This window comes from Hakea prostrata, chromosome 7, assembly GCF_041222555.1.
Source record: "Hakea prostrata isolate BN-2017 chromosome 7, UWA_Hpros_2, whole genome shotgun sequence".
Lineage (NCBI taxonomy): Eukaryota > Viridiplantae > Streptophyta > Magnoliopsida > Proteales > Proteaceae > Hakea > Hakea prostrata.
The window spans coordinates 20,097,109-20,113,861 of record NC_142606.1 but is presented as its reverse complement, the minus strand read 5'-3'; the positions used below and the strand labels follow the sequence as shown (position 1 = coordinate 20,113,861).

The 16,753-nt window shown below is 38.2% G+C and overlaps 1 protein-coding gene and 1 pseudogene across 2 annotated transcripts; one reads left to right on the top strand and one right to left on the bottom strand.

Annotated features, from left to right (window-relative positions):
• The first annotated feature begins 931 nt into the window (after window positions 1–931).
• Window positions 932–10,276, top strand: LOC149010416 (sodium/hydrogen exchanger 1-like). Of its 2 annotated transcripts, none has more exons than XM_089161591.1 (15): window positions 932–1,271; window positions 1,372–1,675; window positions 1,767–1,885; window positions 4,022–4,119; window positions 5,212–5,271; window positions 5,429–5,475; window positions 5,556–5,750; window positions 5,833–5,879; window positions 6,669–6,735; window positions 6,844–6,944; window positions 7,075–7,176; window positions 7,441–7,579; window positions 7,688–7,750; window positions 8,381–8,464; window positions 9,034–10,276. In XM_089161591.1, exons 2-15 carry the CDS (start codon window positions 1,502–1,504, stop codon window positions 9,367–9,369), a joined length of 1,632 nt encoding a protein of 543 aa, XP_089017717.1. In that variant the 5' UTR covers window positions 932–1,271; window positions 1,372–1,501; the 3' UTR covers window positions 9,370–10,276. The 2 variants fall into 2 exon arrangements, with proteins under 2 accessions (XP_089017717.1, XP_089017716.1); XM_089161590.1 differs by having other exon boundaries at window positions 6,666–6,735.
• Window positions 10,277–12,387: 2,111 nt separating this feature from the next.
• LOC149010415 (pentatricopeptide repeat-containing protein At5g48910-like) lies at window positions 12,388–14,311 on the bottom strand (annotated as a pseudogene).
• Between the last annotated feature and the right edge of the window lie 2,442 nt (window positions 14,312–16,753).

The window sequence follows — 16,753 nt, the reverse complement described above, 5'->3', positions numbered from 1 at the left end:
GATTGGATGGCGAAAAGAACAACAACATTGGAGTCTCCTACGCACTTCTTTCAGGAACCCCCTCAAGGTATGGAGGAGTTCCTTCAGGTGGATCGTTTGACCAGCTCTCTTTAAATTGATTTGGGTTTTTTAACCCCGTCTATATATTAAAAAAAAAAAAAGTGCTTTTTACCGAGGGTGGTTCGTCATTGTTTCTTTTCTCCTAAATTGCTTCGTCTACAAACACTATTCCTAAGGAAGTTGTTAGATTTGGATCTTTTCCCTTATTTTGAACGATTATGTGTGCGTTTATTATGGCAGTTGATCAAATCTGACCCTTTGATATCGAATATGAATATCTGAATCATATGTTCCTATGCAGTTATATTTGTATCTCCATTGATTCAGTGGTTGCTTTCGTATTCTTTTCTGACAATCCAAACACCACAGACGTCTTAACGAGAAAAAGGAAAAAACAAAAATTATAAATAAAGTGCCAATTTGGAACTTCCAAGCTATAATATTAAATAGAGAAGAAGGGTAAATTTGGCAATACATTGATCCCAGCGTGTGGCCGTGTGGGATTGAAAGTGTAGATGGCCCTAATGATGGGCCCCACACTCTGCGTTACGGAATATGAAGACGAAGGTGTCACGTTACTTTCAGATCACACCATTGGTGGAAGGACAGACTAAAGATTTGCACATTATTTAATGGAAAAGAACGAGAAAATAGAACAGAAATAAAAATAGAAATAGGATGAAATTAATTAATTAAAAATAAGAACTACCGGGAAATGCTCAGCGTTCGGTACTAGAAATTTCGTTGTTTGGTAATGGTTTTCATTTTTTTGGGGTTCCCTAGATATCCGTTGAGAAGCAAAAACGAACTCAGAAAAAAAATAAAAAAACCGTTTTTTTTTCTATCTTCTTTTTCGAACAGTTAGGATTTTGCACCTCTTTCCCTTCTGTGTCGTTCCATCTCCGTAACCAAATTTACTCTTTCTTTCATTTCTCTCTTTCTCTCCATTCCATTTTTTCATTTCTTCGCTTCGCTCCTCTTCTTTATAAGAGTCTCTTCGTTTCTGTCTTCCCAGTGATCCAATCCTCATTTCTTCTCTTCAGCTGTTAGTGGAGAAACTAGAAGTATTGTCTTCAAGTATATGATCCTACTTCTCTTCCAATTACTGAGTTGGATTGGTTCAGCCAATTCAGAGTTTTCTCCTTCTAGTTCAGGGTAGGAATTCGGAGAAATCGATCTTGTTTTGGAGTCATTCTCGTTGAAATCTAAAGGTGTATTTGATTTGGGATTCTGAGATCTCTACAAGTTCGAAAATTTGATATCTTGGTCCAACCAGCGAACTTATTACTGATGTTCGTTGTTTTGTTGCAGAGTTACATTTCGGGTCTGAAGAGGAAGCGTCTCGAATGGGTAGTATTGCTTTACGTGTAGTGCAAGAGAGTTGTAACATGTTATCCTCTGGGTTTTGCTTGGTTTAGTTTTCTGGACTGAGGTAGCCGACATGGCTTTCCCTCTTGGTTCTGTTTTGATGAAGTTGGGGATGGTCTCCACTTCTGATCATACCTCCATAGTTTCGATGAATATATTTGTGGCTCTCCTATGTGCTTGTATCGTGATTGGGCATCTACTGGAGGAGAACCGATGGATGAACGAGTCGATTACAGCACTTGTAATTGTGAGTTGCTGCACTATCGCTTTTTTACCTTTTGGCTACAGTTTCACCCAGTTTGTTGGATCATAATAGGTTTTCTGTGGGTTAATGGCAGGGACTTTGTACAGGAGTCATCATTCTACTGTTTTCTGGGGGGAGAAGCTCTCATATTTTAGTCTTCAGTGAAGATCTCTTTTTCATATATCTTCTTCCTCCAATTATATTTAACGCTGGGTAAGGGGAAAAAGAAGAAGCAATTCGTGTAGTTCCGTTTTAGCTTATGATTGTGAATAGTTTGTTTTATTGGTTTCTCCAGTTCATGTAGATTTTTCTCATACTTTTAACACTCAGTAGTTCATCGTTTTCAACTGCAAGTTCTTCATCTGCAGAAATTGTCTTGCATTTGCATTCTCACTCTATGTTCTGCTGCTTCTTTTGCTCACTGGTGCTATGCATTTAAGAATCGTCGTCATATAGATAAACTAAGTGTAGCAGAAATGAGGATGTTGAGGTGGATGAGTGGCAAAATTAGGAAGGATAAAGTAAGGAATGATCACCATTAGAATTGGGAGTTGCCCAATACATGATAAGCACAAGAAAGTCATTTGAGCTGTGTTCAGTGGAGGCATTTAAATGCCTCAGTCCAGAGTGATTTAGTCCAAATTGAAGGAACCAAAAGAGCAAGGGGGCAGACCTAAAATAACCTTAGGAAAAGTTAGGAAAGACATGAATGGCTTATGCCTTGTATCCAGTATGACCTAGAATAGAGTTAATTGGAATGCAACGTTCGATGTAGCCACCCCATTTAGTAGGGGGTTAAGGCTGAATTCTTATCGTTGTGGTTGTTGAAAGACAGTAAATTGGACTAGGACCTGATGGTTTCACTTTATTTAGGTCCCTAATGAATCATTCACAGGATGAATTTAAGATTTTGTAAAAGGGCAGTTAGATATACATATTGTTTGAAATAAAGTACCTTGGTTGAAATAAGTTCTTTATCAGCATGTACAAGCTCAGAACAACTAGTTAGTATTGCTGTTAAATCTTTGTTATTAGGGCTCAATAATCTTTCAGCACCAAGTATATGATCCAACCCGATAATATTGATGAGCATTCTGGCTGTGAACAATGATCTTTGATTCATAGACCTGCCCTAGTTCAGTCAGTCTGAATAATTATTCCTAGTCCAGGACCAGTGTCCAACTTGGTCAGCATGGGAACAGACATGGGTTGGTTCTGACTTGAATCAATTTTATCTTGAGCTGCACTAGTTATTCAAGGTTGTAAATGCTCCACTAAAATTTTTGTCCCTGAAACCAAAAAAACATTAGAGAGGATTCAGCCAGTTGGCCTACCAATTTGAACTGGTCAAAGGGTAATGATGAACCTTGTTCTAGACATCCGGACACCCAGAGCAGTTGAGCTTGTTTGGCAGTGCCCTTGGCATTGGCATTTTAGCTTCCTAAATTAGAAGTTGACAGATGATGGCTTGGTGTTACCTGGGCAACCAGAATCCCCATAAACTCATTTGATTTCGACTTTTTTTGCTAATACACGTTAGATAACATTTGATATATAAGTGAATAAAAAAAGAAAATAAATAATTGGTATACATTTTCAATGTAGCAGCTATCGCATTCTTCCAAATTCCTAAGTGAAAAACTTGTTCAATGTATCGAGTGTTTGCGGTTAAAATCATTATGTATCCAACTACCGAGATGAACAGTTCTAACATTTTATTTCCAATATTTTTGTACAAGTACAGTTCTATATTTGTGATTAAATTATTGACTAGGAGCTAGGAGCTAGGAGCTATTTATTAACTGACTTTACCTCAATTGAGTTGATAGTTCACAAATTGTTTAGGCACTTTAACAGGCAGATCTGTCCAAGTCATTCTTGTAACAATACCCAAGTCACAAATATACAATGTAAAATACAAGTCTGTAAACGGCAAAGTAAAGCTCTAGAGATCTCTTGTGTGCTATGAGAGTAAAAGTTACTTTGAATTAGTTGTCCTCGTTTCAAGTGTGTACTTCACAATTACCTCTTTGGTCTGCTTTTCTGGTTCAACCAGTAGCTGTTACTCATTGTATAAACCATAAAATGTGCAAAAGTTGAAGTTTACATGGCTTCTCAATAAAGATTAATTGTGAAACTCAGGCACCACAAATAAAAAGAACTGAAAATGTTTAAAGCAGCTTAAACCTAGTTTAACTTACTCGAGTTTTTGGTTGTATAGAATTTACTCATCTAAATTTTGTCCTCTCTTTCAATGCATGCACATGAAATGTTTTCTGATTCAGCAACGTCAAAATTTTCCCAGTCTTGATGATTTTAATCTTTACCTTCCTTATTGATCTTCACCAGGTTTCAGGTGAAAAAGAAGCAATTTTTCCGCAACTTCATGACAATCATGCTATTTGGTGCTGTTGGTACACTGATTTCCTTTATAATCATTTCACTAGGTATGCTATATGATTTTATATATATGCTGTTATTTCAGACTATTCAATTCTTCTATAGCGCCATTTGATACAGCATTTAAGAGCTAAACTATTGGACATAAGTTTGTTAAAATTGGAGTTTTTTGAAATTGTGAGTTCCTGATAAAATCTGTCTTTTTTATTTTTTTCTTTCCCTAATAATAGGTCTCTTGTAAAATCAAGTCTATAAGAAGTTGTTGAGCAGTTAAGCATCATTCTGAGGAAATTCAGATGAAGACTCTAAATAAGCAAAGGGGAAGTGTTTGACATCAAATTCACCCGCCCCCCACTCCAAAAGAGGGAAGAAAAAGGAAAAGAAAAAGAAAACAACACCTTAGCCTTATCCCAACTCAATGAGGTCAAGCACATGGATCAAAAGAACCTACTTGGACAAAACTTTGGTATATACAGAAAAGATGGGAAATGGAAAATAGAAAATGATGAATCAAACATGGAAAGTTATTAAAAAAAGAAAAAGAAAAAAAATTATAGTAAGAGAAAATTGGCACAAATTACTGGACAAGAGTTGTTAACATGTTCATACAGGTGAAATACTCTCATACAACTCTTTTAAGGGGCCACGAGGAGTCATTTTGCAAATCTAATTGGGGATGAAGTTTATACTTTCCTCCTTTTTCATCTGTATTAGTGCCATTTTTTAGCACGATAAGCTTACGTTGGTAGGTTGCCATAAAATCAAGCCAAAATTGTTCCTTCAAAAGAAGTGGGTTGTGACCCCATATTAGCAGAATATGAGTTTATATGTTGCATTTCTTGAAGCATGTCAATTGGCTATGGGTTTTGGTTAGTTAAACTGCTGTAGTGGTTTTTAAGCTGCAAACTTCTAATTACTAAGTTGATGCTCAAACTAGCAGCTTGTACACATTCAACAGACAATTTTGGACGAAAAAAACAAAAGAAGAAAAAAAAATCCAAAATTCACTCAAAGTTAAAATTAGTATAAATTTGGTAATAAGTCAATGCTAACAGTATTGATGCCTGCAATTCTCATGATTGGCCTTTTTATTGGTATATTATCTGTTTGTGATACAATCTCTCTAATTGTGGATCCAGGTGCCAGAGAACTGTTTAAAAAGTTGGATGTAGGTTCCCTTGATATAGGGGATTATCTTGGTACTTCTACCAAACCTTCCTCAACCCCCCCCCCCTTCTTTTTTCCTGTTTTCTTCTGCAATGAACTCTCTTTGCTGTTTTTTTGTTTTTGATTTTGTTTGATGAATGCTGTAAACCTGCTTGTTATATCATCTCTAATTCTTTTCATTGTCTGTAGCAATTGGCGCAATATTTTCTGCAACCGATTCTGTTTGCACCCTGCAGGTATGGGAAGTTTTAAGAATCAGTCATCGCTGTTTTGTCACAACAGCTCATTGTTATATTAATTCCATCTGATGGTGCAGGTTCTCAATCAGGATGAGACACCTTTACTCTATAGTCTAGTATTTGGGGAAGGTGTTGTTAATGATGCCACCTCAGTGGTGCTCTTTAATGCAATTCAGAGCTTTGATCTCTCGCACATTGACACCAGCATCGCTTTAAAGTTTGTTGGCAATTTCTTTTATTTATTTATATCAAGCACCTTGCTGGGAGTGATTGTGAGTCTCTCTCTCTCTTAGCCCCCTGAATTTGTTGGACCATCCTGTTAGAACCTACATTTACATTATTGTTGCCTTGCAGGCTGGATTGCTAAGTGCATTCATTATTAAGAAGTTGTATATGGGAAGGTATGCAAATGGCCTGTTTTAAAAAAAAAATTTTCTTTAATATTTCTTGCCATTCTTCTATTCTTTTTCTTTGGTTGAATATTCTGTTCCGTGTTTACTGACAGCTTTCATCTGCAATACTTATGGGCTATTCTGTATTAGCTTTACCTTTTAAATGGGAGTGGGGGAATAAGTTTTAGAAAAAGATTTAAGGTGGAATGCCTGTCAACCTTGTAATGATGCACATACAGGAGTGTACTTTCATATCAGTGCTGGGTACTGTTGCACAGGTGTGTGTGTGTGTGTGTGTGTGTTTTTGTTTTTTGGGTGGTGGTGGTTGTTGGGGGAGAGGGTTGGGTAGGGGGGGGGGGGGGGTTTGGGTCTTCAGGACCCCAATTGGTAGCTTCTTATGCAACCTATTGGTTCCCAGCCAGCGTGGCTTTCTACAGCTTACTCAAACTTTTCTCAATGACAACTAGTGTCTTGCAGCTCATCAGGGTCATGTCTTTATTGTCTAGCATGTTTTTGGGTGGGGGGGGGTGGGGGGGGGGGGGGGGGGGGGGGGGGGGGGGGGGGGGGGGGGGCCCCAATTGGTGTTTTCTTTTCCACCCTTTGGGGGCCCGGGGGGGGGGGGGTCCTACATTTTACTCAAACTTTTCTGGCCAATGACAACTAGTGTCTTGCAGCTCATCAGGGTCATGTCTTTATTGTCTAGCATGTGAAACAAAAATTATAATGGTACGCCATGCAAGTCATTTGCAATTTATTTTCTATCAATACTCTAATAGCTTTTGTTCTCGTGACTAGAAGGCACTCTACTGATCGTGAAGTTGCACTTATGATACTCATGGCCTACCTTTCCTATATGTTGGCTGAGGTAAAATGTTCTCTCTAATGTTGTGTGAGCCTTATTGAATGCTCCTGCTCTGGATTATTTTCCAAAAATTCAGTACCAACACAGCCCTATGGCAAATTTTTATTGCAGCTGTTCTACTTGAGTGGTATTCTTACTGTATTCTTCTGTGGGATTGTCATGTCCCACTATGCCTGGCATAATGTGACGGAGAGTTCAAGAGTCACCACAAAGTATGTTGAATCTCTTCACAATTTATTCCTCTATAGTTTAAATATTTCCTGTACCTGTAATTTTGTTTTGCCTTACTGATGATTTAGATTAGTTATTCTTACATATGGGCTGTGTTTACTATTTTCCCAGGCATGCTTTTGCAACGTTGTCATTTATTGCTGAGATATTTATCTTTCTTTATGTTGGTATGGATGCATTGGACATTGAGAAGTGGAGGTTTGTGAGCAATAGGTAGGTTTATGTACCCTTATGTCATTGAGCTGCATGTAAATAAGATCTAGGAATCATTTTGACTTCGTGTTTTTCACTTTTTCTTGTTGTTGAATACCTCTTAATTCTCTTTCTCTCTACTTATTTTTTATTTTTGAATGTCAGCCATTGAATTTCAACTTACAGGACTACTCAGTTCATAAGTTGCAAATAGAGCTGCATTTATTTAGAAGAGTTTTATTTACTTATATTAAATCCTTTAACTTTGATTTATTCTCTTTGTAGTCCTGGGAAATCAGTTGGAGTGAGTTCGATACTACTAGGCTTGGTTCTGGTGGGGAGAGCAGCTTTTGTCTTTCCATTATCATTTTTATCCAACTTTGCTAAGAAGGCTCCTCATGAAAAAATTACCTTCAAACAGCAAGTAAGCTGTTGATTTTTCGCTTTTTCATCTTTTATTTTTCCTATTTCGTTTATTGGATTTTCATCCTTTTTAACATTGACGTATTAATTGGCAATTTTGATCCTGCAGATTACAGTATGGTGGGCTGGTCTCATGCGAGGAGCAGTATCTATGGCACTTGCTTATAATCAGGTAAAATATTTCTGTTTCGTCTTATAAGTTCAAAAAATACATAATTGGCTAGAAGAGTGACAGATTTGTCAAACCACCAGAAACTTAAGACAGTTCAATCTCATTATTAAATAAGAATAAAAGGGGTACAGTCAACTTGCTTCACTGTTCCAGTGGTGAGGGAAGAAAGGAAAAATATGTAGCATATTCCCATTCTAATATCGTGCAATGAAGTTCTCCGCATAATAGAGTCCTAGGACCCTCTATATTTCTGTGGAATCATCCTGTTTCAAAGAAGCAATGATATTGCTCTGTGTTTCCAGTCCCATCATTTTTTTTGATAGCAAAAAAATGGATCACTGATACTATGATTTCTGCTGACCTGTAATGGTTCTCTTTCCCTCTCCCTCCCTCCTCTCTCTCTCTCTCTCTCTCTCTCTCTCTCTCTCTCTCTCTCTCTCTCTCTCTCTCTCTCTCTCTCTCTCTTGAGATGCGTGTCCAAGTCCAACTATTGTAGGATTTCCTTGGTCCATGAGGATGAATAGATATTTTAATAAACAGATAGATATGTAAATCATGTATTTTGTACTAAGTTTGCTCACGATTCACTTAAGGAAGTCCTTTTTCTCTTTCTTTTTGGTTCACTTGCAGTTTACTCGGGCAGGCCATACTCAATTGCGTGGGAATGCTATCATGATCACTAGCACCATTTCCGTTGTCCTTTTCAGTACAGTGGTAAGATTTGCATGCCCTAAAAAGATCATTTTGTAGTTGCTCTGGATTTGCTATGGTCACTGTGTTTGTTCTTTTTCTGAAGTGTTGGCTCAATCCATGGTTTTGAACTTGCATAATCTTTATAGAATTGAAGTATGGACCTTAGTGTTGGGTTTTCAAATTTCCACTTTCTGGTTATGATTAGTTAGGCTGAAGGACTGAAGACCGACATTTAGACATTATTACCTTATTAAACAATGGTTTACAATGTTTCCCCAAAAAATGGTTTATACATGGACTGCTGTGTGTGACATATAGTAAATGTTTTGGCTCAACCTCTGCTGATAATCACAAACCTATAAAAACATCTATACTTAATCCTAGAGAGGGTTGCAGTGAGCAAAGCTACTATGGTTTTTTCAGTTATCTAAATTTTTTTTTTGGGGCGGGGTTGGGGGGGGGGGGGGAAGGAAGGGGTGTACAGTATTTGTCTTGATTGTCATTTTGCCTCTGTATCTGAGGTTATCTAATCCTCTTATAAGGCCTAGAAAATTGTGTTTAATACTTCACATCTCTTTTTGTTTTCTCAGGTTTTTGGATTGATGACTAAACCTCTAATTAGGCTCCTGCTACCTTTTTCGAAACCCTTGAGCAGCGGCATCCTCTTCCCTGAGCCAACAACTCGAAAATCGTTGTCTGCCCCACTTCTTGAGAACGGACAACATGATTGTGAAGCAGGTTTTGGTGGCCAAGATATCCCCCGCCCAACTAGCCTCCGGATGCTCCTAAGCACCCCATCTCATACTGTTCACTATTACTGGCGTAAATTTGATAACTCTTTTATGCGTCCTGTGTTTGGTGGGAGGGGATTCGTACCAGTTGTTCCTGGATCACCAGTTGAGCAGAGTGTCCACCGATGGCAATGAGAAGAAATTGAGAAACAGAAGGTCTGTAAGCAAGTTGTGGGTGCTTAAGAGTTTATGTTAGTGATGCTTTAAGAGCGGGAATTTTGTTTTCCTCCCCGGTTGATTGTAATATTCTTTGCTTCTCTTCCTCTCTGCTATCCCACCTCAAGACACCCCAACCCCAGTCCATTTGGCTAGCAGGATTGACCTGTTTATAGAGAGAGCTTCCAATGCATTTACACATGCCTGTAATATTTTAGGTTAGATGAGTGTAATATAAACTTCATTCCAATTTACTGGGTTCGATGTATTTTATTTTCTGTGTTTGAGTTCATCGATTCTTGTCATGCATTCACGAAGAGGGGCTATCTGGCTACGCGATGTACGTTGCTGATTGTTGAATTTTTTTTATTTTTATTTTTTGATGAAAGCTGATTGTTAAATTTGACTGTTGGTTTTATATATATAGTACCAGCTAGGCCACTTGCTGTATAGTTTTCGGCCATCTCAATTGTATTGGAAATGCCCAACATGAGCACATGAGCAATAGGACTACTGTGGCTGTTGAATAGGCTTAAATGGAGATATAATGTTATTTATCCACCATTCCGCACCTGCATTGATCTCCTATCTTCCTGAGGATCTTTATGTTGATCATCTTGAACTCATATATGGTCCTACGAATTGATCAAGCTGGCCACCTTCTTACCTGTGTGCCATGAGCAGCAGCAATCCTTCAAATACAGGTGTGGTGTTTCAAGTGTTAACGTGCGTCATGCCCTGCTTCAAAACTTGGGAAAACTGCTGCTGACCTTGATTATGTGCTTAAATTCCTTCTGCAATCTTTTGGGGAGAGGGATTGCCATCCCATCTCTCTTTAGGTAACTCATCGGTCTCTTTTACTTTGGTGCAAGTAAAAACTACCCATTAATGGACACTTCAATAGGAGACTTTATATACTTCTTTTTGTCAGACATATGGTTTGTACTCAATATCAAGCGTAATGGGAAAGCACCCTAGCAGCCTGCTTTGCTAAAAGGGCTGAACCAGGGATCAATTTATGCTCACAAAAATAGTCTTTTTTTCAAACGTGATAATACATTAGATTGTGTTTGGTATGCATATAGGGAGAACCTTTGTTTTCATGACAACTACTTAGGGGATCAGATTAAAATGAATCAAATTAAGAGTCTGTAATACTAAAATGGAAGCAAAGGTTCAGTAATGAGATTATGGTGATCACCAGCTAAGGCATCAAGAATAGTGGGCACAACCAGAGACCACACCTGGCTTAGTATACCCTGAAAGCCATGGAAGGACTAGTTTGCTTCGACTCTTTCCATCGGACTAGTTTGCTTCGACTCTTCCATCGGTACTGTCACCTACCTTCTTGCATGTCAAGAAAACACCATCTCTTTGCTTCTCAGCTACAGCCCTCTTCAATGCTTAGCAAAACTTGCTTCACCTCTTGGCAATGCATTTGCTTCTAGTAGTTCTGTTAGACTTAATGCTCATTGTCAAGGGATCCACCTCCAGTGCCCCATCTTTGAATTTGATCCTGCTAGGCTTGGAATCATGCTGCATCTTAAAAAAGTTAGGAGCCATTCTCTATACTCCCACTGAGACTTTAAAATCTACAGAGAACTTGGGTTGGTTGCCTATACTCTTACCTAGCAACTCAAGATCACCACGAACTAATTCTCAGAATAGTAATGTAATTTAAAGCTTCCCACTCAAATCCGGCATTGATTTTAACAGAAGAAAATTGCCCCAACTTAGCAAGATCTTGCAGAGATGTTATTCCAACTATGGTTTATCCATGTATCAATTACGCAGTGATAGGCTTCAAGATCGAGATCTTGCTCTATATATCATATCTTGGAGTCTGAAGCCTTTAAAGCAATGAGTTTGATGTACTATTCTAATTTGAAAAGGACCTAGTAGTTACTCAGGAAAGATTTTGCTCAACTAGACCATCCTATTCGCGATCTGCAGTTTTGAGATTTGGTTGATTTTGCCTACTTTATATAGCAGCAACATGGGAGAATTGGACAACCATCCCTTGCATGAAGCCATTGTAACCTCTTCTCTCTGGTTTTTTTAGTATTGCTTTTTTGGTCATCACTTTTTCCTCTTTTCCCAGAACTTTCTCAGTCTTCCCCTTTCTGTTAATGTTCTGCGAATAATAAACCTTTGCAGAACCCCCCACCCCCACCCTCCCCAACCCAAAAATTCAAAGAACCACTCTGTTCCAAAGTGAAACTTGGAGGGGGTAATGTGCTGATTTGAATTCCCTAAGTCTTCAGGTAAACATCATGCAGTAAGAAGAACATTTCAATCCAAATTTCAAATATCAGTGTTACCAGGGAATTCATAATGCAGGGCTTGCAAATCCTAGAGCTGCATTGACCAACACCCTGTCATAATGACTGACGCTACAACTCTGAAGCCTGTAACACCATCCCTGTAATAAAGTAACATGGTTTTTGTATGACCAGAAAGCTCCTGACATAATTCAGCCCAGGTGTGTTTTTACACCTCAACTCAACAGGTGCTTAGTAGCCAATGTACCAAATGAAGTATGAAGCATGCAAATATTCACACAATCCACATATCCAACACCACCTGAACCCTTCAAGGAACAAGCATGTCCAAGGAGATATCACAGATCTTGACCAACAAAAACCTAGATGTTCCCATTTATGCACTAGCTTGAGTCCTCCTGGTTATGTCCTCAGACCTCCTTGGTACATCTTTGTTCTGTGACAACCATTTGATTACAATATTTGAGTTTCTCTGTGTTACTGAGGTCATGTCTGATGAGTATAAGTTCATTACCCTTGAAAATTTTCCAATTCGACCTGGAAATGACAAAACTATATTACTCAAATGGTTTCTAAACACTCCATTCTCACTGGAATTTTGGATTCCAGACCCCACACATCAAGATTTAATATAACTCGGCCATCTCTTGGTGGATTCAATTCATCCCCCATAGCTGTTTCACCATTTGCAAGCTCGCAACAGCAATTCCATGGTTCACCAGTAGCCCCTGCAAGAACAAGACCCAGCTCTAAAATGATGGAAATGGTTGCAGTCCCTTAAGAGTTATTTCTCTATTTTCAAGTTTGGAGACCAGTTCAATGGCTCTATGACAATCCCCACATATCCTTACATTCGTCACAATTCTGATTGGTGATTCAGGTTCTGAAGTAATTTGTGCAAATGATAACACCAACTTTTCACTTTGACAGTATAAGGCTTGCTCTCCATCCTCCTTATTCAAGTTCCTCACAAGACCCCCTCTGGTTGGGTTCATACCATATTGGCTTGATCCGCTTCATGAGCTCATCCCAAGCAGCATAAATCTCTACAGATCTTGGGTGTGACCCTATCCCCAGCACTAAATTCATGTAAAACACCGCCGAGTTCAAAAGCACTACATCCAGGAGTCTTTTGCACATCAGTGGTCTTCATTAAAGCTCTCCCCATCGCAACATCTCTCCATTTCCTCACCGAGGAATATATATTAGACAATAGCACATAATTACCATCATGGTTAGGATTCAACTCAATAAGTCTATTAGCCGCTTCTTCAGCCTATACAACATTTTGGTGGGGATTGACATGCACTTAGCAATGCTCCCCAGACAACCCTGTCAGGATGGACAGGCATGCATTTTATAAACTCATAAGCATCCACGACCAAATATATCAACAGCACAACCGTAATGCTCAAGTTGTGGAAGAATGTTGTATTGGTGTCGCATCAAATCAAACAGTTCTAAACCCTCAGATGTCAAGTCTCCATGAGTCCATGACTACATGCACTAAGTAAGTAGCCTGCAATCATCGCATTCCATATCACAAGATCCTTCTCGGGAATCTCATAAAAAACTTTCTTAGCATCATCCATCCTCCCCAGCTTCGCGTAAAGACTTAAAAGTTCTGTTGAAACAGAAAGGGAATTAGCTGACTTTGCAAAAATGGATGACCTGTTCTACAGCATCTCTAATTCCGGACATCAACATCTGTGTAAATATTGACAAAGCTTCATCATTCTGATTATTTTTAGAATAACCAGCAATCAAAGCATTCTAGGAAACTAAATTTCTTCTTTGCAATTGCTGACTGCCCTGATTTAGCATAAGCACTAATCATTGTATTCCAAGAATTAGCGTCTCTCTTACGCATTTCATGGAACAGTCAAATTGGGCTAAGCAATTTGTTTGAAAACTAGCTAGCATTGCAGCTTCATTCTGATGAAATTTGAAGTGCATATTCAGATGCCAATTTAAGACAAATATATCTTGAGAAACTGTACTGTTTTTAATGAGGTACCCATGGATTTGCTGCCCAAGGTGGATGAAGCCAATGGCAGCGCAAGCCTTGAGGACATAAGGGAAGGTGAAGTGGTCAAAAATGAATTCTTTCATAATAAATCGAACATAGAAGAGGAGAGCTTGCTCAAAAAAACCGTTTCTTGTATATCACTTAGCATGGAATTACAGAGGATGAGATCAGGTTCTTTGACATGGTTGAAGAGACGACCTGCATAGTCAATGGTTCCAGAATCGGAGCAGACAGAGATGAGTTTTGTGATGAGAATATTGTCATGGGGGAGATCTCTGCATATGAATTGGGCTTGGACTTGCTTAGCTCAAGCAGTTTGAGCCTTGGGTTTTGTCGCAGTAGAAGGGAGAAGTATTGCTCATCTTTTTTTCTTTCTATCTTAATTGGTGAGTTCAACGTAATCCTTCTGAGTTCTTCAAGTTTGACAATTTTTCATCAGTTAATTTATTTTTGATTTGTGTTCCAAAGAGATCAGATTTCCTAAAACCAGATACACTTAGTCAAGCCAACGGAAACCCATATGCCTCTGCTTAACCAGACTGGTCCTCTTCTTTCCCCGATTATCCTTTCTTAGATAACCGTCCAGGACTCCGATCACAATCAATCTCATCCTGCCTTTTAACCAAAAAATTTGAAGCTCTCACGCAGGAAATTATTTCATTTCCAAGCTGCTTGGTTAGCTCATATTTGTGCTTCATCTTGGGAATCTCTTGGAAACGACATCTTGCTGGAGAAACTTTCTTCCCCAAGAAGAATACAGTGTCTCTGTGTCCCAGATTTATGAGTTTCCATTCAAGCTCATCCCTCACCTGTGCCTTATATTGCAATAAGTTGATGATGCTTACGGATCTCTTGGGATGAGCAATGTTTTGATGCACGGACAACAGGAGAATCCATGCTACATCATGGAAATTATCACTAGTTAATAAAAGAAGAAATTATCACTAGTTTCTGTATAGTTTTTTTTTTTTTTGTGTCATCTAGTTTCTATTTAGTCACGAGTTGAAGAGAGACAATTTTTTTTTTTTTGTGAATTTTTCCTTTTTTTCTTTCAATAGTGCTGCTTGCATTGATTTTTCATTTTTTACCAATTTAGCTTTTTACCAATTTAGCCATCCTCATGATTATGCTTAACTTAAATGAGTCTGATAAATGGTAACAAATAATTCTTTTCTGGTGAGTGAGTTTGTTGGTTTTCAAACCCATCAATCATCCAAGCTTTCTTTCTTTAAAGGGATTAGGATTTTGATCAAGACAATGATCTACAAAGAGTAACAACCGGACCGGAATGGTTCTGGGTTTTGATCGTGGAAATGATGATCTATAAACGATGTGGGAGTTTTCAACAGTTCCAGAAGTGAAAGGGCCAATAAAGCTCAAAGCATGTAGAATTAATATAAAAGGCATATACAAGACAGTTTATAAGGCTTATAAGGTGGAAGGGATTGCTTTTTTTTCGGTAGAAGAGGAAGGGATCCAATTGTAAACATGGAAGAAGTGGACTGATTAAGTTAAAGAGAAAATTGGTTGCAAAAGCAGGCTCGGTGGTGGGCGATTTCGGACCCTCATTTTTTTGGTAATTCAAATATACAAATTTTTTTTTTTTTTTTTTTTTTTTTTGAACTGAGATTTATCCGGGCTGCTTGTGCACACCACGATTTACTTCCTCAGGGGGGAGCTTTATATTAATGCCGCCGAATGGGTGCAAACCCAAGACCTCCCCTAGGGAAGTTGGGTCTTTAACCGCTTTAACATACCACCTTTGGCACCAAATATACAACTTAACTAATGAAGATAAAGTCCCTTCACCAGTTCACCCAGTTGGCTTTCATTTTATTTTTATGTTATTTTGAGTTTTTTATTGCCTGCCCACTTATATGGAAAAATTTCAAACTGTTCACTTTTCACTTTTTTAGACATTTCAAGTTAGCCACGGTTAAGTTTCAAAAGTTTTACAGTTAAATTTTCAAATTTTAGGGGTCAACAGACTAAAATAGCTCTTTGCTTGTCAAATTACTAAATTGCCCTCAAATGCATTTTCTCTATCTTTACGAAGAAGCATCTACGAATAGAGTAACACCGCATCCTCCTCTTCTAACTCCGGCGACCATAAAGCCCTCACTCTGCAAGTAACTCCCACTCTCCTCGCTAGTATAACCCATGAGAACCCTAACCTTGACGCAACATCTTTGAAATTATAAGAAGGGAAAAAAGAGAGAAAAAAGACAAAGATAGAAATTCGAGGATGCAACGCACGATTTTACTCTATGATTTTGGACCCTGCATGTTCATCGCAACATCTAATTCTTCCCTAACCTCCCTTTGATTCTAATGGGTTTGATCCGAGCTGAACTGAATATTTTCTCACCATAATTGTTGTTAGCTGTCACGTCAGATAGATTTGGTAGAACAAGGACTACGTAGCAAGAACGTAGTTTGAAATCAAATAAGAGTTAGGGTTTATTTTTGTAAATTTAGAAACGTGCCATGAGAAAAACTCTTTGAAAATACGATTGATTTAAGTTATGGATAGATAATAGTTGCATAATAACTTTTTTATTTGAAGGTAAAACAATAATCGCCCATCAACACTTCAAAGCCAAGAGACGTTGTCAACCTTGGGAGACGTCTTGTATGGTTTGCGAAAGGAGCAGAATAAAATCTTCTACTGTGCACAGCAATACACTTATATGCCAAATAGAAGACTATGATTAAAGACTTGATTTTAAATTGAAAAAAATTCTCAATAATCTTATAATTTTCTTGTTTTCTCGGCCACTTATTTAGCATATAAATGCACTATTGTGCATAACAAAGAGATGTGCACAACAGATGATGTTTTTCCCAAAAGGGGTGGAGTAGGGTAGAGCTACCCAAAGCCAAGGGCCATGGTACTCCTTGATTTTTTTGAAAAATTCTCTTCTTTTTAATTTTTAATAATTTCATCTTTAGTTCTCTTTTCATGTGTGAAATATCTGCACTTTTCCCTTTAAAAAAAAATAAAAAATTCAAACTCTCCTTCCAATCCTTTTTCCATGTGTGAAATATCAAT

What these genes read in the sequence shown, in the direction of transcription:
- LOC149010416 (XM_089161590.1), top strand. Translation starts at nt 1,502, where the DNA reads ATGGCTTTCCCTCTTGGTTCTGTTTTGATGAAGTTGGGGATGGTCTCC. An exon ending in CGATTACAGCACTTGTAATT is followed by an intron (nt 1,676 to 1,766) that starts GTGAGTTGCTGC and finishes GGTTAATGGCAG; the next exon opens with GGACTTTGTACAGGAGTCAT. An exon ending in TTTCCTATATGTTGGCTGAG is followed by an intron (nt 6,736 to 6,843) that starts GTAAAATGTTCT and finishes TTTTTATTGCAG; the next exon opens with CTGTTCTACTTGAGTGGTAT.